Source organism: Geotrypetes seraphini, chromosome 18 (genome assembly GCF_902459505.1).
Source record: "Geotrypetes seraphini chromosome 18, aGeoSer1.1, whole genome shotgun sequence".
NCBI classification, from domain to species: Eukaryota; Metazoa; Chordata; class Amphibia; order Gymnophiona; family Dermophiidae; genus Geotrypetes; species Geotrypetes seraphini.
In genome coordinates this window covers 25,240,942-25,262,513 of record NC_047101.1, presented here as the reverse complement: position 1 = coordinate 25,262,513, position 21,572 = coordinate 25,240,942, and the positions used below count along the sequence as shown (strand labels likewise).

The window sequence follows — 21,572 nt, the reverse complement described above, 5'->3', positions numbered from 1 at the left end:
CCAAAACAACATTGAGATCCCAAACCACGGGAGGTGGTTTAAGCGGTGGATGGAGATTAAGAAGTCCTTTCATGAAGCGAGAAACCATAGGATGTGCAGAAAGAGGTTTTCCATCTAGAGGCTGATGAAAAGCAGCAATAGCACTAAGATGGACTCAAATAGATGTAGTTTGAAGTCCAGAATGTGACAAGTGAAGCAAGTAGTCCAGAACGGATGCTAAAGAAGAAGATTTCGGTTGCAATTGACGTGTAGAACACCAAGTAGAAAATCTAGTCCATTTTTGGCCATAACATTGTCTAGTTGATGGTTTTCTGGAAGCAAGTAAGATATCTTGAACAGACTGAGAAAATTGAGGAAAGTCTGTTATGCAGAAAGGTACCAAGCTGTTAAGTGTAGAGACTGCAGATTGGGATGAAGCAAGGATCCGTGACTCTGCGTGAGCAGAGAAGGAAATATTGGTAGAAGGAGAGGCTCCCTGACGCTGAGTTGAAGTAGAAGGGAGAACCAAGGTTGTCTGGACCATCGAGGAGCTATCAGAATCATGGTGGCATGTTCTGACTTCAGCTTGACTAGAGTCCTGAGAATCAGAGGAAACGGAGGAAAGGCATAAAAGAACTGATTCCTCCAGTCCAGTAGAAATGCATCCGCTTCGAGACGTTGAGGAGTGAAAATGCGGGAACAAAATTGAGGCAGTTTGAAGTTGAGAGATGACGCAAACAGATCTATCTGTGGAGTTCCCCAACGGGCAAATATTTGACGAAGAGTAGGAGAATTGAGTGTCCATTCGTGAGGCTGTAGAAGACGACTCAATTTGTCCGCCAAATAATTGTGTTGACCCTGAATGTAAACAGCTCTGAGGTAGATGTTGTGAAGGATTGCCTAATGCCACAATTTCAGAGCTTCTTGACAGAGGGAGTGAGATCCTGTCCCTCCCTGTTTGTTGACATAATACATGGCTACTTGGTTGTCTGTACGTACAAGAATCACCATGTCGTGAAGGAGATGTTGAAAGGCTTTGAGAGCATAGAATATCGCTCCGAGTTCCAACAGATTGATATGACATTGACGGTCTGTTGAAGTCCATAGACCCTGAGTACGGAGACCGTCCACATGAGCCCCCCAAGCGTACGTTGACGAGTTGGTTGTGAGGACTTTCTGATGAGGAAGATTGTGGAACAGCAAGCCTCTGGAAAGATTTGAAGAGAGCATCCACCAGCGGAGAGACTTCCGCAATGAAGGAGTTATGGAAATCAGTTGAGATGTTGGATCCACGGTTTGCTGCCATTGGGATGCCAGTGTCCATTGAGGAATATGAAGGTGAAGTCTGGCAAAAGGAATTACGTGAACTGTAGAAGCCATGTGACTGAGCAGCACCATCATTTTCCGTGCTGGAACGGATGGAAGGTGGAAGAACTGATGAGAAAGTTGAAGAAGTGCATCCTGATGTGGTTGTGGAAGGTATGCTCTCAGATTGATAGTGTCCAGAGTTGCTCCTATGAACTGGAGAGACTGAGAGGGAGTCAACTGAGATTTTGGAAAGTTTATGTGAAATCCTAGACTTTGAAGAAAAAGAATAGTCTGCTGGGTCGCTGCAATAACCCCTGAAAAAGAGGGAGCTTTGATGAGCCAGTCGTCGAGGTATGGAAATACTTGGAGACCCTGGTTGCGAAGAGCTGCAGCCACTACCACCAGACATTTTGTGAATACTCTGGGAGAAAGGGAGAACCCGGTACTGCAGATGAAGGTTTCATACTTGAAATCTGAGGTACTTGCGAAATGCTGGATGAATAGGGATATGAGTATACGCCTCTTTGAGATCGAGGGAACACATCCAATCTTCTTGATCCATTAAGGAATATAAAATCAGCAGAGTGAGCATTCAAAATTTCTCTTTGACTAGGTATTTGTTGAGAGCTCTGAGATTCAGGATAGGTCGCAAATCCCCCGTCTTCTTGGGAACTAGGAAATAACGGGAGTAGAATCCCAAGTTCCGTTGGGCAAGAGGAATTTCCTCTACAGCTCGCAGGCGAAGAAGAGCCCGAGCTTCTTGAAGGAGAAGGGGAAGGTGCGACTGATTGGAAGGACACTCTCTTGGATGGCGATCTGGAGGCACCTGAAGGAACCGAAGAGAGTATCCCTCTCGTAGGATGGTAAGCACCCAGAGATCTGATGTGATGAGCTCCCACTGGTGATAAAAAGTGGAAAGACGACCCCCTATGGGAAGGGGAGAATTGGGAAACAGAGAAATTTGAATGCTCAAGTTGAGACTGTCAAAAAGACTGAGCTGGTTTGGTGGCAGCGGGAGGCTGAGACTTTTGCTGGCGCTGTTGCTGTGGAGGATGACAAGGAGGAGGCCTGGAAAAAGCAGGAGTTGTTTTCTGAGGATAACAACGTGGAGTCTGTTTAAAACCTCTAGTTGGTGTAGATTTAGGTTTTGGTCAAATAAGGGCAGCAAAAGAGCGTTCATGTTCTGAGAGACACTTAGTAGCTGCTTCAATAGAGTCATCAAACAATTTGTTCCCCTGACAAGGTAGATTCGCCAAACGATCTTGAAGATTGGGATCCATGTCTACAATGCGTAGCCATGCCAAACGACGCATGGCTACAGCAAAGGCAGAAACTCGAGAAGATAATTCAAATGCATCATAGGAGGCTTGTAACATAAAGAGTCACAACTGAGCAAGTGTCTTGAGAATGAGTTTGAATTCTGAAAGACGAGTGGTGGAAATATCCGGGTAAAAAGATGGTAATATTTTCAGAAAATGGTTGAAATAAGAAGTAAAAATGTAGTTGTAATTAAAAACTCTATTTGCCATCATGGAGTTCTGGTATAGACGGCGACCAAATTTATTCATGGTACAACCTTCTCTGCCTGGAGGAACTGAAGCGTAGATTTTGGAAGGATGAGCTTTCTTTAAAGATGATTCTACTACCAAGGATTGATGAGAAAGTTGTGACTTTTCAAACCCTTTACATGTAACAGTTCGATAACGGGATTCCAATTTAGATGGAATGGCAGTGATGGAATAAGGAGTCTCCATGTTACGAATAAAAGTTTGTTTGAGCACAGGAGTCATTGGTAAGCGTAGGGACTCTTTAGGTGGATGAGGAAGCTCCATATCTGCTAGATATTCAGGAATCAGAATGGAGATCCAGTTTGAGAGCTTGTCCCATATCAAAGACAAATTTCGCAAAGGAAATGGATTTGGAATCAGATGCTTCCTCAGGAGACAAACTGCGAGATTTAGGAAGCGCTGAGTAGGAAGGAGAAGCCTCTCTAGAATATGGTGAGAGTGGTTCTGATTCAAGACGTAAGGTTACAGAAGAAGCTGTACTATGTGGTGGAGTAAGAGAATGTTTTCTCTTGAGGCTTCTGGATGGAGAAGTACCAGGTGTACGTGGCACTGAATGAGTCGAAGTCTGAGAAGTGTCTCGACGAGTTGGCTTCGACGGTGGAGTCTTCGATTGAGAAGGACTTCGTGTCGATGCTCGGTGGTGTCGAGATCCGTGCTTCGACTTCGAAGAACGAGGCAGAGAAGTCTCGGTATTCAAGACAGAGGACTCCCTTCGAAGCTTGGAAGCAAGATGCCTCGAATGCTTCGACCGATGCTTCAGAGGAGGGGACTCCAGGGAAGAATCAGTAGAAGGTATCCTCTTCGGTGTCCGGGATCGGCCTCGAGGCACTGGAAGCTCTGGTTGGGTGACAGGCTGATCCACCCGAGGCAAGGTCGAGGACGGGACCAATTGAGCCACTAATGAGGAAATCTGAGTGGTCAAGATAGATTTGAGCATGTCCTCCAGCATCGGCACCGAGACAGAAGGTTCTGATCTCGTAGGTGCAGCAGTACGCTCCGAAGAGGGCGACCTCGAAGGTGAGTATTCCCTTATCTTGGAGGTACGCTTAGAAGATGGGCGTGAAGAGGACTCTGGTGGCTTCTTGGGTACGGCACCTGAAAGAGAACCAGGAGACTTACCCCCCACTGAAGACTTCACCAATGTCACTGTCTTCGAGGGCACCGAAGTCGGCAAGATCGAGGCCTTCGAGACCGAAGCTCCAGCCGGAGCCAAGGTCGAGGCCTTCGAGACCGTGGAGGTCGTGGTCGTCGAAGTCGAAGCCTTCGAGACCGGGGCAGCCGCTGAGGTCGAGGTCGTATCAGAGGGTTGCTCCATGTCTCCAAACAGTTGGAAGGGGGGCGTGGCTTAGCGTGCACACAAAATGGACGTTTGATCGCGGCGCTCCTCTTCAACTAGGCAACGGCTATTTTAAAAAGTTATCCCCTACATGCCGATTTCGGCGAAAAACTAATGCAGTCGATATTGAAACTCCTCCGACGAAACTGAAATAAAGCCCTGAGGGAAGGGAGCCAAAAAAGACCTGTTTCTCCTTCGCCGGTTTTTTTTTTCTGTGCTGGAGCAGCGCGGCATCGAAGGCAGTTACTGACAGTGTGGCTGACAGAAGTTAAAGATCACTGTGGAGATAAAATTGTGCCTGTCGATGCTAAAACTGTGGCAGCTTGATATTACCCTCCTCCGCCGAAACTAAAATAAAGTCCTGAGGGAAGAGAGCAAAAAAAAAAAAAAAAAAATCTGTTATTTCCTCACCGGCTTTCTCTGTGCTGGTGCAGCACAACATCGAAGCTGACAGAAGTCCTAAAGACTGTGGAGAAGATAAAATCGGCGAAAATATAAAAAGAAGTGCAGGAGCATGGCAAGCACCCGACAAAATAAAAATGAAACTGGTATGTCGGCAAAAAGGCAGAAGCAGGATCAAATTACACCAAGTAAGGTCCCGCTTCCTGCTGAAGAGTCGAATGTGCTGAGCAAAGCAGAAGTTATGGAGGAACTGAGACAAATTAAACAAATGCTTAAAGAGACTGTGAGTAATATGACTGAAATGAAGGAAGAAATACTAAATATCCACAGACAGATGGAAATAAATAATAAAAGAACAACTGACTTAGAAACTAAAATGGAGGTTTTAGAATGTGAAGGAAATAGATGTAAAAATGACAGTTTGGAACTGATTCAATTGAAAAATCAGCTGGAAGATTATGAAAACCGAGGAAGAAGAAAGAATATAAAACTTTTTGGAATGCAGGAAAATTTGGAAGGGAAAAATGCCATACAATTTTTAGAAAATCTAATTCCCAAAATACTGCAATTGGATTTTAAACAACCATTAGAAATAGAAAGGGCGCACAGGATCCCAGTAAAAAATATGGAAAATCAAGGCAGACCAAGACCATTAATATTTAAAATGCTAAGATACCAGCAAGCAATAGAAATTTTAAATGCTGCCAAGAAAGATAAAAATTTAAATTACAAAGGATCCAAAATATGGTTTTTGCCTGATTTTGATAAAAACACAGCAAATAAAAGAAAGAGATTCCTAGACTTGATACCTCAATTAAAGGCAAAGGGATATAAATATGGTTTGTATTACCCAGCAAAAATGAGGGTATCTTCTGGAGATAAATCCTTGTATTTTGAAGATCCAGAAAAACTAAAAACCTTCCTTTCAAAATCAGAACCTATGTCATTCTAACATAATGATCAGAAGATTTTAAGACTGGTTTTGATGTACATTGTGAAAAAAAAAAAAAAAAAATTTCAATATAAAACTGTGAGACTTTGGAATACTGAAGAAAGAAGAACAGGAAATAAAGAACAGGAAATAAAACAAACTAAAGAAAAAGAAGAAATAGACAAGAAAGATGGACTGGAAACTCAAGAGTCTAAACTTTAGAAAAGTCAAAGTTGGATGGCTGGAGTAAAGAGTGATCATAAAGTAATGAAAAACTTGAATAAATAACAAAAGGAGGAAAAAAGAAGAATACATCAGATAATGATACAATTTGGTAAAAGAAGAAAGCAGAATGGAAAAAAAAAAAGGATATTAAATAAAATGACTAACGACACTCAAGAGACTAAAGGGAAGAAGGATATAAATAAGAAAACATGATCTATGACATTTAGATGCAAATAAAAGAAAGGAAATGAAAATGTAAAATAAATAAGAAAAATATACTAAATATTAATTATAAATTTTGATTTTGTAATATTATAGTTTCAAAAGGATTTGGTATTAATTCGAAAAGAAAAAAAATATATATATAATAAAAATTTCATTTTTTAGAATGAAAGGAAAAAAAAAAAAATTTGTTGAAATATAAATAATTATAAATTTATAATCAATTTTTAAAGAAGTATATTAAGATATGGATATTTATTTTTATATATTAAAAGGAGGATATGAATTGCTGGAATAGAATATATGAGATATAGAAAAAAAATAACATTACTATATTAAATATATGTTTATGATAGAATTTTGTGATATAAACTAAAATATTGGAGAAATATAAATTAAAGATTGATGAGTGGATAAAGATACATTAATGGAATGTTAGGAGTAAAATATGATTAAAGTTATCAAAGGTTAATATAACAGATAGAAAATATAATTATTTCGAAAATGGTAAAATGGTAAAAAAAAAAAAAAAATAGATTTTATGTTTAGAAGGAGATATACTAAGATACAATGTGAAAGATTAATGAATTTATTTTAAGAAATGATAAAGGGGATATTAATTAAATATTGGTGGCCTAGAGGGGAGGGGAATGTTCGGGTTGCTGTTCCAATGTGTGTCCTTAACCCTTTCAGGACCAAGGGACATATTTGTCCCATAACTTTAAAATCCTATAAATTTTGATTGGGATAGTCTACAGTTCTAAATTTGATATGTACGGATTCCATATGATACTGCCTTTATGTAAACAAACTGGTTCCGACATTCATTCATTAGCGTCGTTGCCAGATTGACGAGAAGATTCACTTGCCACACTGTCCATAAGCCAGAAGTGTGATTTTTTTAAAAAAAAATAATGATATTTCACAAAAAAATCAATTTTTTGGCATCTGCAAGCCCTTTTTACCATAAAAATGTCGTCAAAACCACAAAAATTGGCCTACGATCCTTATGGTCCTGAAAGGGTTAAGCAGTCATTATATTGGGGGGGAAAGGGTGGGAAAAAGATGGGTTTTACTAGAATGATTAAGGAAAAGATTAATAAGGGATTGGATACTCCAGGGGTAAAAATGTGTGTCATAGAGAAAATTTTTTGGATTTTAAATATGAAGGAAGAAAGGAAAAAGATTATGATGATAAGTTTTAAAATATATAATGTCTTTTAAGATATATTCTATTAATGTCAATGGCCTGAATCATGTAATCAAAAGGAAAAAGGTATTAGCATTTTTAAAAAAGCAAAACGCGGATGTTTACTGTTTGCAGGAGACTCATCTGAATATAAAGGAATCAAAAAAACTAAAGGAAGGGTGGGTAAAAGAATGTTTTTTTGCTCCAGCAACAGGTAAAAAAGCAGGGGTAGCAATTCTTATAAATAAAAAAATGTATGGCCAATTTTAAGGCAATAAATTCAGATCCACATGGAAGATGGATACATATTGATATAAGTATGGGAAATAATGCCCTGACGTTGTTCAATATATATGCCCCTAATTCGAATCAATCAGAATTTTTTAAAAAGTTACAGAGTATGTTGTTACCACTGGCTGCTTCTAATTTAGTGGTGGCTGGAGATTTTAATGCTGTAATGGATCCATTATTGGATAAAAAACCAGGTAAAAGCATAAAATCTTTAGGTTTAGATAATTTGGCTCCATCATGTGATTTGAAGGATATATGGCGTATTCTTCATTTTAATGATCAGGAATTTTCATTTTGTTCACAGGTTCATAAATCATTTTCAAGAATAGATTATATTTTTGTTTCAACAAATAAGGTGCAACAGGTTATTAAAGCTTCCATAGATCCTATTATTATTTCGGATCATGCGGGAGTATGGATAGAATTACAATTGGATCAATTGGAGAATGGTAGACCTCTTTGGAGATTTGATAATGCATTGCTTGTGGATGACAGATTTTTGGAAAATTTTAAAACACAAATTAATGATTTCTTTCAAATAAATTTAGTGGAAGATGCATCTATTGAGAATGTGTGGGATGCATTTAAAGCAACTATGAGGGGTAATATTATATCATATTCAGCTTTTGTTAGGAAACAGATTAAAATGCAGTATATAGAACTAGAAAAAGAAATTAAAATATTAGAAGCTAAATTGGTAAGTAAATGGGAACATGAGGTTTTGCAAGCTCTTTTGAAAGCAAAAGGTAAATATAATGAATTAACTTCAAAAATGATAAGAAGAGATTTGTTTTCCAAACAAGCGGTGTATTATGGAAATTCTAATAAGGCGGGAAGATTATTGGCAAATTATCTTAAAGCAAAAAAAAGAAGAACTAATATAAATGGGATAAAAGATGATAATGGTATAATAACAAATCAAACAAATATAATTTTAAAACAATTTCTAAAATTTTATAAGGACCTGTATTCTTCCGAGCCTTATTTGGAGAGACAAAAAGATGGTAAAAATTTTTTAGATTCTATTAATGGACCTAAGATTCCTGATCATATAAAACGGAGTTTAGATGAACCTATATCATTAAAAGAATTAGAAACAGCGTTGAGATCTCTTAGAGTTGGATCTGCTCCAGGTGGTGATGGTTATACAGTAGAATTTTATAAAACATTTCAAAATGTCCTTTCCCCATTTTTACTAAATTTATATCAGACACAACTTATAAAAGGTGAAATTAAAGGTACTATGGCTGAATCAATAGTAATTGTTTTGCCTAAGCCAAATAAAGATCCTACTTTGGTTTCAAACTACAGGCCTATATCTTTAATAAATGTGGATAATAAAATTTTGGCGAAAATTTTGGCTTTGAGATTAGCCAAAGCTCTCCCACATATTATAGACACGCATCAGACGGGTTTCGTTGCTAAAAGACATTCCTCTAACAACTCTAGATTATTGTTTCATATGTTAAATTTATCAAAAAAAATGGATGAACCGGCTTTTACAGTTTCATTGGATGCAGAAAAAGCGTTTGATAGGGTAGAATGGAATTTTATGTATCAGGCTTTAGAATGGTTTGGTATAGGTTCTGGATTTATACAAATGGTAAAAACTTTGTATAGCTTCCCGATTGCAAGATTAAATATTAATAATATGATATCTGATGGTTTTCAATTGCAGAGGGGAGTTAGACAAGGTTGTCCTCTATCTCCTTTGTTATTTGATGTTGTATTAGAACCCTTATTGTTAGCAATACAGCAAGCAAGGGGGATACAGGGTATTCCATATTCTGATATGGAATATAAAATTTCGGCTTATGCGGATGATATTTTACTTTATTTGAGGAATCCAGAATCTACCTTATCTTGTCTATTGGAATTAATTGATATGTTTGGCAAATTTTCAGGATATAAAATTAATTGGAATAAATCTGAAATTATACCTTTAAATGTTCATTGTGTAAAAGGATTAATTGACGCTTTTCCGTTTATATGGAAAGAAGAAGGATTTAAATATCTTGGCATTCAAGTTAAAAATACAATTGAAGATACCGTAAAAGAGAATGAAAAATTTGTATTAAAAAAAGTTACGGAATTGTGTGAGCAATGGAATCCTTTACATATTTCTTGGTGGGGTAGAGTTCAAACTATTAAAATGATGATGTTGCCTGTAGTTTGTTACCAAATGAGTATGATACCTATTTATTTTCAGGGGTCCTTTTATAAAAAGCTTAATAGCATTTTAACAAAATTTCTTTGGCTTGGTAAAACACCTAGAATAGCTTTAGTAACTTTGCAAAAATCAATTAAGGAGGGAGGGGTAAATTTTCCAAATTTCTATAGGTACCATCAAGCCTATATTCTACGTCAGGGTATGTATTGGATCCTCCCAGAACTTATAGATAATGCACCAGATTGGTTATATTTGGAATGGCGCCTTATGTTTCCCCTAAATTTAGTTCATCTTCCAAGTATTAACATACCTAGAAGATACAGAGAAAATAAAATATTAATGGATACTTGGAAAACGTTGAGGTTTATAAGTAAATTAACACCTATCCCAATAAACAAATCAACTAATCAATCTTTATGGATAAACTCCAAGATCAAAATTGGCGGAGCTCAAATCCTTTGGAAGAACTGGATTATTGCAGGCATTAGATCTCTAGATGATATTATTTCAGAAGGTAAACTGCTGGAATTTTCACAATTGCAACATAGATTTGGTCTTAGTAAAACACAAAGTTTTAAATGGTTGCAATTGAAGCAGGCCATTCAGGTTGGGTTCCCTGAATGGAAAACATTGAATAATCAATATAGTTTAAAGTTCTTATGTTTTCAAGCAGACTTCCTAGGGCATCAAGCCGCATTGTGGTATAAATTAATATCTGGATATTTGAATAAAAAACCAAAAAATGGTCTGAGAGACATTTGGAGCATTGAGATTAAGCATCAAATTAATGCATCTCAATGGCCACTAATTTGGTCTTGGAGAATGAGATGTACAGTGTCAGCGTCTATGAGACAAACTTGGTTCTTTTTAATACATAGAGCTTTTTGGACCCCTACACGTTTGCAAAAATTAGATAGTTCCAGGTCTAATAGATGCTGGCACTGTAGTCTGGAACCTGGAACGTTGGATCATTTACTATATCATTGTCCCTACATTAAAAGTTTTTGGAATGCAATTTGGCCACAAATTAATAAAATGATGGAAAATCATATAGCAATATCATATGATACAGTGTTATTTGGAATGATGATGAGGAAAAAAAGTCAAATTTCACCAGATAATAACAAACTTTTATTAGTTATGACAGGGGTTGCCATTCAACATATAACTAACAATTGGAAGAATTATAGTAACCTAAATTATACATTTTGGTGGAATACAATATGTCATATATTCAAAATGGAAAGAGTAATAGCAATACAAAGAGGGACATATACTAAATTTATAAAAATATGGGGGCCATTGACAAAATATTGTAATGAATAATTAGTAGGATTTCTCTTCTTCTTTTCTTCTTTTCAATATCTTCTTTGTGACACACATGAAGGGGAGGGTAATGAAAAAAACTTTTACATAATATGATATAATATGATATACAATATGTAATATATGATTGGAAAATACTAGAAGGGTGGGGGGAGGGAGAAGGGATAAAAATATATTTAGAATAATATGTATTAGATATAAAAGTGATATTGTGTATTCATTAATTGTATTTCAATATTTTGTACACTTTATGTAAAATTTGAAAATGAATAAAAATTATAAATCTCCAAACAGTTGGAAGAATTGGGCACACCGATGTCGAAAGGCCCGTGGAGTGAGAGTGAAGCAACGATGACAATCTTCGGGTGAATGGGTCGGACCCAAGCACTAGAGACAGCGGCAGTGGTGAACGGTTACCGAAATCACACGATTGCACTGACGACAACGTTTAAACCCGGTGAGAGGCCGGGACATAGAAAAAATAAAGTCCGTGTCGAACGGAAGGAGCAATTGGGCCTAGGCCCAAGGCTCACCGGCCGGACTAGCGAAACCAGAGAAAAATCAAATAAATTGTTTCTTTTTTTTTTTTTTAAAAAGAAAGAATAACGAGCACAGCGACCGAACTTTTTGGAAAAAAAGAAACAGCCGCAGTGAAGAGAAGGCAATATCGCTGAGAGCCGAAGAAAAACGTGTCTTCTTGTCTCCGCGGAAAATAACGAACTGAGGATCCTCTCAGGAGATGCGCCCCCTAGTTCGGGCGGGAAGGCACGCGCGCATGCATGGTACAGTGCTCGAAAGATCAAGATCTTCAAGCAAGTTTGCTTTCGAGGCTGTCCGCTGCGGGGCTCCGTCGGTGACGTCACCCATGTGTGGGAATATGCTGCCTGCTTGTCCTGGGATAATAGATAGCTTTTTTGGAAAAGCAAAATACGCTACTTCTGAATGTTCACACTTTGTGTATACAGGCAGTCCCTGGGTTAAGCATGTCCAACTTACATCAGACTTGTACTTACATACTGGGGTCCTGCTTCCCCTTTCCTATGCCAACGCAACCCTCTTCCTCCCAACATGCCCCTCGTTGTACTTTTGTTCTATCTCCAAATTTGTGCCTCCCTCCCACGGGTGTTTACCTCATCTGGCTGGCTCCCTCCTCCTAGCTGCACTTCTCTTCACAAAACCATGAGCAGCAGCTCCTGCACACTGTCCATAGCTGACCTGAAAGCCTTCCCTCTGACATTTCAGGGAAAGCTTCCAAGTCAGCTGCAGCTCTGTGAATAAAAGTGTGGCTGGGAGGAAGGAGCCAGGCAGAACAGAAGTGCGTACCAAGGGGGGAGGGGGAGCAGTCTGCCCCACATGCAGTCAGCATTGTGAATTTCTTCCAGCAGTGGCAGCGTTCACAATTCACTGTTCTGCCAGCATCAGGCCTTTCTTCTGCCAAGTCCTGCCAGGAGAGAGGGGAGATGCTGCACCCAATTGAAGAGAGAGGGAGGGAGAACCAAGACCAGGGAAGGGAGAGGAGAGGAGAGGAAAGAGAGATGCCAGATCATGGGGAAGGAAGGGAGGGAGGGCAAGGAAAGAAGGAAAGGAGATACCTGACCAGGGGAGGAGAAATTCCAGGGCATGATGGGGAGGGAAGGAAAGAAGACAGAGATGCTAGACCAAGGGGGATGAGGGAGGGAGAGAGGGAAAGGAAGGAGAGTAGATGCCAGACCATTGAGGGGGAGGGAGAAATGGAAGGGAAAGAGAGGAGAGAGATGCCAGGGTATGGGGTGGGAGGAAGGGAAGATGTGGAGGCACAGAGGAGCAGTGGAGGAGGAGAGAACAGGCCTGGTGCTGGTGAAGGAGCATAGGGGAGCAGTGAAGAAGAGAGGCCTGTTCAACAGGCACACGACTGCGGAAGAGGTAAGAAGGAAGGCAGAGCTCAGGACCGGGGTAAGTGAAACCTCCTATTTTTTCTATTAAAACTACATTATTTTATTTTGAGGACTGTTTCTTTAATGTTTTTATAGACTGTGTACTGTACAGGAGAACATAAATACATGCAGATTTTCACATGATGCGAGTTACATATAAATTCAACTTAAGAACGGTTTCAAAAACAGAATTCGTTCTTAACCCAGGAACTGCCTGTATTCACTGTTGACATCCTGACTTGCTGTTGGTTTCAACAATGAAAGGAGACAGAGTGTTCTAGGTGGCTGTATTGACTACTTCCCTTCTCTAAAAATGATCTTGTGAAAAAGAGGATTTACATAATATGTATCTAATGCTTTGTAAACAATAACAATTATTCATTTAATAACTAACTCTATAGAAATAATTAATAGTAGTAGTAGTAGTAAACATCAACACACTCGGTGTGCTGGGGAGTGGCGGTGGGAGGAAGACTTCTACGTGTATAGAGGCTTACATTTAAAAATTTCCCATATTATCACTTCTGTTTGCAATAAAATATCGTTGGAAAGTGACAGTAACAATACTAAGAAAAAAACTGATTAAGTCCTATAAATAACTCTGTCTGTCATTAGAGGGTGAAAACAATAAAAAGCAAAAGTGAGAAAACAGGATCTAACTAGAACAGTATATAACAGCAGAGATAACGTGCAGTCACCAATCTCTACCTTCTGGGGTCATGTCTTCAGGGAAGAAACTGGTGGCTTCCAGAGCAGACTCAGCTTCCTCAGGACTCAGAGCTGCAGAAACAACAAAAGGAAACAGAGAACCATCAGGGAAACAGGCAGAGGAAATCACAAGAATGACAAACTCCTGTCTGGGTAGTGCCAAGTTCATCAGACCTGCGAAAGAACATTCTACCTTTTAACGCTTATCAAAATTAGTCCTACAAAAAAGGGCATTCCCCTTCTTTTCTTTTTTTCAATTTAGTACCTGGATAGCTATCTGAGCATAGTTAGAACAGCATTATATGTGATCTAATGTGTCCAGTTAGCTATGCAGGCACCAACATTAAATATCCGCAGTGATCAGATAATAAGACTTATGTTCTCAGGAGAATATGGATTGAGGTCATATTGTCTAGCATACTGAGGAAGACCCTCACTATTGTATAGATTGTGAATCGTCACCAAAGTCTTCAAAGACTTCAACAGGTCCAGAATACTGCAGCTAGGTTGATCTTTTAAAAAAGCAAATATGATCATGTTTCCCTGCTTTTGTTAAAACTTCACTGGCTCCCAGTAATCTCTAGGGTTTACTTTAAATGTGCCTGCCTAACATTTAAGCTCTTGCATGGCACTCTTCCCCCTTTAATTCCTCTATCCTGGAACTCTGTGATACCTGATATTACCAGATCTATCCAAAAGCTTAAATTATCTTTCCCCTCATTAAAAGGCATCTATATTGGAAAATTAGGGAAATCTCTTTACTTTAAAATTACTGAGCTTTGGAATAATTTTCCTGTCCAGCTGCATAACTTGGGCACTTTCCAATTATTTCAAAAACCGTGTCAAGCTCTATCCTTATAGAGAAGATACGGTATATAAGCTTAAGGTTTAGTTTAGTTTACTGTGACACTGGCCACATTCATACCCCCTCCAATCAAGGAAGTCAAAAGAACAAAACTACACGACGGCCTCCTAGCCACTCGAGCCGCAAGACTGGACAACAAGATCTCCAACCTTCTGATGACCACCCCAGACTATAAGACGTTCAGAAAAGAAATAAAAACCATACTTTTCAAGAAATTCCTGAAGCAGCAATAACATCACGACCTCCTAGTAACTCTAAAACTGACATTAGATCTACCCATTACCGCACTAATAATAACAAAGAACCTCCACTGTGACCACCTATTAATTCTTTTACAAACCACCTCACCCACAACAACACGTTAAATGTTTATAAGATCTACAACTTACCTCTCTAGCTAATCATTGTAACTCTACTTTTTTAATTAACCTTTTGTAATCCGCCTTGAACCGCAAGGTAATGGCGGAATAGAAATCCCTAATGTAATGTAATGTAATAAGGGCTGAACACTGGCACACAGCAGACAGACATTTACTGGCAGCTGGTAAACTTAGAAGACCTAGTGAAAATTAACCCTCCACTTATTTTCTTTCTTCAATAAAAGAACCAAGGATTTTAACAGAAAAGCAAAAGGATTTTTGAACTTGGGAGACGTGAGAAGCTGCCTGTATCAAGCTGTTACTTAAACACTCGCTCTTTTGGTAACAAAGTTGAGTTTGAGATTGGTTTCTTATTTTTAACAGAGATATGGTGAGGGGGCGTGGCTTGGCACGTGCAGTGGATGAAGGTGTGATTGTGGAGCTCTGATAGCCAGGCAGCGGTTATTATAAATATATTATAAATTTTTGCCAAAAAATTAAATTTTTGTCGTCCAGGTGCTGTGAGAAGATGACCAGCACACGCCAGGGGAAAATTGAGGCAGCTTTTGCGACATCCGGTACGGCAAAGCGCCTCAAGCAAGATTTGGCGGCGGCGGCAAAAGCCCCACTTCCTGAGGAAGAAGAAATCGGAAAAAAAGACATAATGGCTGAACTTAAAAAAAATTTCAAAACAGATCCAGAAGAATGCAAAAAGCATTCAAGATGTAAAAGAAGTATTAAACATTAACAGGCAGTTAGAGGCTGCTTCTCAAAGAATGACAGTTTTAGAATCCAGGATGGATCAGATGGAACTAACTGCTGTTCAAGCTAAGGAAGATAATAAAATCATCAAAGAGTTACAGAAAAGGCTAGTGGATTATGAGAACCGGGGCAGAAGAAAGAACATTAAAATTTTTGGTCTGGCAGAAAATTTGGAAGGGGGAAACCCGGTTCAGTTCCTGGAGAATTTGCTCCCAAAGCTGCTGCAGCTGAATACTAAATACCCCCTAGAGCAGGGGTGTCGAACTCAATCAGAGAAGGGGCCAAAATCCAGCCTAAATCGCGGGCCGAATGGTTTACTGAACAGTCATAAACTGACAATGTTAACCAGAAATGTGAATTTAAAATGAGTGGAACAATCTTTTCCTTAACAGTGCTGTTAACCAACTCACATGCTATCAAGCAAAACAGTAATATTGGTATCAAGCAAAACAGTAATATTGGAATGTACCTAAAATGCTCATTGTTTTGTTTTCTGGCTAGATGTCTGACACCGTTTTCCCCGTATCAATGAGTTAATGTTCGGTTTTATTTCTTGGGCTGTAGCAACCCGCAAAACAGCATGGAGGTTGTCATCGGTAATGCGTGATCTGTGCTTGTTTTTGTTCAGATTCATTATTGAAAACATCTGTTCACAAAGATAGGTGCTCCCGAACATGGATAGAATACGGGCAGCATGAAGTCGGAGCTCTGGCATTGAGTCAGGGGGCAGTAGAGGGTAGAAGTCCTCAATTTCAACATCCTGAAACCTTGATTTCAGGCCACTGTCAGACTGAAGCTCGATTATCTCTATCTGAAGGTGATGGGGCACATTGTTGACATCAACTGTAAAAGGATTGGCAATGATGTCAAAGCCTGAGTGCTGTGTTCTAAAGTCAGAGAAGCGCTGCTCAAATTCACTTAGTAAACGGCTAACTTTGGTAGCCAGCCGACTGCAAGGAAAAGTACCAGAAATAGTGGTTGAGATACTCAAACAAACGGGAAAGTGGGCAAGATTGTCCTGTTCCAGTTGGGACTTCCATAGTTGAAGTTTACGCTGGAATGCTGTGATCATGTCAGACATCTTCGTGATGACTTGTTTGCGTCTCTGCAGCTTCAGATTCAGTTGGGCGAGATGCTCGCATATGTCACACATCATAGAAAAATCACATAGCCAGGCGGGATCCGACAGTTCAGGCAAGGGCTTTCCTTTACTTTCCATGAAAAAAGCAATTTGTTCTCTGAGCTCAAAAAATCTTTTGAGGACTGCGCTCTTGCTCAGCCATCTTACTTCTGTGTGGTATGGCACGTCTCCATGCTCTGCACCCACCTCCTGTAAAAACTGCTGGAACTGGCGATGATTCAGGCCACGTGCCCTTATAAAGTTAATAGTTTTAATGACTGTGGTCATTATGTCATTCATGTCCAGAACTTTTCCACACATAGCCTCTTGGTGGATAATGCAATGATAAGTAATCAAGGGTGTGTGGCAGTGACTTTTTTGCATTCTTTCCTTCATTAGTCCAACCAAGCCTTTCTTTTCTCCGCACATTGAAGGTGCGCCATCGGTAGTTAGCCCCACCAACTTTTCCCAGGGTAATTTAAAATTATTTATAGATTTCTCCACAGCCTCAAATATATCTCTACCAGTCGTCGTCCCATGCATGGCAGCTACATCCAAAAGTTCCTCAGTGACAGAGAGGTCAGTCTTCGTAGCACGTATAAAGATGGACAGCTGCGCTGTATCAGTGTTGTCTGTGCTTTCATCGATAGCAAGTGAAAAAGCGAGATAACTGCATGCCTGTTCGGCCAGCTGTGATGATAGATTTCCAGAGAGTTCTTGAACTCTGTCTGCAATGGTGTTTCTTGACAAACTGACAGTTTGAAAACTCTGTATCTGGTCTGGGCATACTTTCTCACACACTTTTAGCATGCTTGCTTCAAAAAGGCACCCTCTGAAAAACACCTTGAAGTACGGGCAATTTCTTCAGCCACTATAAAGCTTGCTTTCACTGCAGCATCATTTTTCGCTGTAGCCTTTGTAAACATTTGCTGCTGTGATTGTAGTTTGCCTTTTAGTTCTTTAACAATTTTATGCTTTTCTTCCAAAGTATATTTGCCATACTTAACATTATGTTTGGTGTCAAAATGACGACGTATATTGTACTCTTTCATCACCGACACTGTCTCATAACACAATATACACACTGGTTTGCCCTCACTAAGCACAAACATGTATTCATTTTCCCATTTGTCATTAAATTGTCTGCCTTCACCGTCAACTTTTCTTTTCCTGGACATTTTGGGATCAATATTGGCAGTAAAAGATGTAGTTTATTGAAAATCTGCGTTAGAATGAAAAAGTCAGTCAATAAATGCCTGGCTGGGTACAGATAGCAGATTCTGTTGCGATTTTTATGCCTACACTTTATGCCAGGAACTGGCAGCTTCTGCTGTGTATTTTTTTTACATAGTTCCCCCCCCCCCGACGTCCGATTCACCCCAAGCAGGACCGCTCGCACGCACCTGCACCCCCACCCCGAAGGACCGCCGACTCCCCGACTCCCAACACGATCGGGGCAAGAGGGAGCTCAAGCCCTCTTGCCCCCCCGACTCCCCGACACGATCGGGGCAAAAAGGAGCCCAAGCCCTCTTGCCCCGCCGATTCCCCAACTCCCCGACAATATCGGGCCAGGAGGGAGCCCAAGACCTCCTGGCCCTGGCGACCCCCTCCCCCCGCTAGTTGTTCGGGCCAGGAGGGAGCCCAAACCCTCCTGACCACGGCGACCCCCTACTCCCACCCCGCACTACATTATGGGCAGGAGGGATCCCAGGCCCTCCTGCCCTCGACGCAAACCCCCCTCCCCCCATCGACCGCCCCCCCCCCAAGAACCTACGACCCCCCTGGCCGACCCCCACAACACCCCCACCCCCCTTCCCCGTACCTTTTTGTAGTTGACCGGACAAACCCGCCTGTCCGGCAGGCAGCCAATGACGGAATGAGGCCGGATTGGCCCATCCGTCTCAAAGCTCCGCCTACTGGTGGGACCTAAGGCTCCCGGGTCTATTCTGATTGGCCCAGGCGCCTTAGGCCCCACCAGTAGGCGGAGCTTTGAGACAGATGGGCCAATCCGGCCTCATTCCGTCGTTGGCTGCCTGCCGGACAGGCGGGTTTGGCTCCCGTCTGTCCGGCCAACTACAGAAAGGTATGGGGAAGGGGGGTGGGGGTATCGTGGGGGTCGGCTGGGGGGGCGGTCGGAGGTTCTTGGGGGGGGGGGCGGTCGATGGGGGGAGATAGATAGCTAGTACGGCCAGCGAGATCACAAGCCTCCTATGTCACCGCGCGTCATTGTGATGGAACGCAGCGGCGTGCAGTGATGACAGCGCGGTGCGGGCCACATTGCAAGGCCTGGCTGGCCGGATTTGGCCCGCGGGCCTTGTGTTTGACACATGTGCCCTAGAGATTGAACGAGCACACAGGATTCCTTTCCAACAGTCAGCAAATAACTCCAAGCCTCTGATTTTCAAACTTCTGAGGTTCAGTCAAGCATTTGAAATATTGAGCTTAGCAAAAGCAGATAAAAATTTAAATTACAAAGGCTCTAAGCTGATATTCTTGCCAGATTTTGAAAAAAGTACTGTGGCTGTAAGGCAGCAGTTTCTTCAATTTAGAGCGCAATTAAAAGAGAAAGGATACAAATATGGCTTATACTACCCTGCAAGAATGAGAATTTCCTCTGGAAATAAGTCACTTTACTTTGAGGATCCAGAAAAACTGAAAAGTTTCCTTGCCACCTCAGAGCCAATGTCTATGTGAAGTGTTTCCAGGAATAAAAGAAAGAAGAAATGAAAAAGATTGACTAATTTCCAGATATGTTATTTCAGAAAAAGAAGAAAGAAGATATGAAGAGGATTAACTGATTTCTAGATATATTATATTAGAAATAGAAGAAGGAGGAAATGAAGAGGATTAACCGTCTTAAAGTTATATTATTATTGAGCTTTTGTTAAGTCTAAAGAGAGTCTATTGCTTTTCAAGAATGTTTCTGGTCTGAGTTTATTTATTTGTGTTCTTTTCAGTATTTTTTCTTTTGAATGAAGGTCATGGTATGATGATGGAAGGATGTCATAAATGTTATGTGTCATTTGTTTACTGGGTTCTTTTTAAGATTTGGTTGGATATTATTAATTGAGGCAGTGGATTTAATGAATTAGAGGAAATTGAGTATGAATTTAAGAATTTGAAGCATGGTATCTCGATTTTATAAGATTTATGTCTATGAAATGTGATTTCATTAACTGTATAATTGATTTGTTTATTTATTTATTTTTAAAATAATGAGTTATGGAGCAATTATATTAAATGTGATTGATTGATAATATAATTATAATGGGGGTAAAGGATAGTATATGAGAGTAATTAATTGATTTTTGAGTTAAGAATTGATCAAATATAAAGGTTTATGAATTTTACTTTATTAAGAGTATTTAATTTTTTAATTAAATGAATTAAGATAAGGCTATTTTAAAAACAAATATATTTTTATTATTATGATAAAGATGAAATGTTTTAAATGTTGCCTGGGGGAGTGTAGGGGTTACATATCCTATGTGCGTTACAAGTGTTACCAATTGGTAGGAGGGTTTGGGAGGGATGGGGATGGGTTTTTTTTTAATAATATGCTTAATGATGAATTTTGGGAATAAAGAGAATGGATATTTAATCTATTTATTATTAGAAATTAAGATAGTGCTGGTGTCTAATCATTCTTTAATAATTAAAAATGTATATTATTATTGGAATAGATTTTTAGTTGAATGATGGTTAAATTTTTTTTATTAAATGTAAATGGCCTCAATCATATAATTAAGAAAAAGAAAATGTTAGATTTCCTTAAAAAGCAGAACTCTGATGTATATTTCATTCAAGAGACACACCTGTCATTTAATGAATCTAGGAAGCTGGAAGGAGGATGGATTTCAAAATGTTTTTTTGCTCCAGCAAATGGAAAAAAGGCGGGGGTTGCTATATTAATAAGTAAGAAATGTTTAGCGAATTTTCAGATGGTTGCTGCTGACCCGTTGGGAAGGTGGGTGCATGTCAAAATGAGCATGGGAAATAATACCCTTGATTTGTTTAATCTATATGCTCCTAATTCGAATCAAATGGAGTTTTTTAAAAGTATATAACAATTATTACCACTGGCTGCTTCCAATTTGGTAGTGGCTGGAGATTTCAATGCTGTAATGGACCCGATTGTAGATAAAAGTCCAAGTAAAATTATAAAATCATTAGGGTTAGATAATTTGGCTCAATCTTGTGATTTAATAGATATATGGCGTATTCTTCATTTTAATGATCGGGAATTTTCTTTTTGTTCACAAGTTCATAAGTCTTTTTCAAGAATTGATTATATATTTGTTTCAAATAAAATAGCTCAGAAAGTGACTAAAGCCATCATAGATCCTATCATTTTATCTGATCATTGTGGTGTTTGGATTGAATTACAATTAGATGAACAAGTTGAGGTAAAGCTGATTTGGAGATTTGATAATACTTTGATTGCAGATTTAAATTTTCTTGAAGAGTTTAAATCAAAAATGATTGAGTTTTTTCAATTTAATGATTCTGGTGATGTTAATAGTGAGGTGTTATGGGATGCATTTAAAGCAACAATGAGAGGTCATATCTCATTTTCAGCGCATGTTAGAAAACAAACTAAAAACAATTTTATGATTTGGAAAAATAAATTAAAATTCTAGAAAATAAGTTAATTAATAAATGGGAACAAAGTACATTACAAATTTTGTTAAAAGCTAAAGCCAAATGTAATGAATTATCTTCAAAGCTTGTTAGGAATGATATGTTTTATCAGCAAGCTCAGTATTATGGAAATTCAAACAAGGCTGGGAAATTATTAGCAAATTATCTTAAGGCAAAAAAAAGGAAAACAAAGATTGTTGTAATAAAAGATAATAAAGGAGAATCATATACTAAAAATGAGCATATTTTACAACAAT

General features: G+C 39.2%; 1 protein-coding gene across 3 annotated transcripts in view; it reads right to left on the bottom strand.

Moving 5' to 3' along the window:
* TBC1D9B (TBC1 domain family member 9B) overlaps positions 1 to 21,572 on the bottom strand; it is a 99,994-nt gene that overhangs the window by 14,887 nt on the left and 63,535 nt on the right. For all 3 annotated transcript variants that reach the window (XM_033926984.1, XM_033926985.1, XM_033926986.1), the window contains exon 18: positions 13,569 to 13,640. In XM_033926984.1, the coding sequence (XP_033782875.1) occupies positions 13,569 to 13,640 (72 nt within the window). The remainder of the gene's footprint in view (positions 1 to 13,568; positions 13,641 to 21,572) is intronic.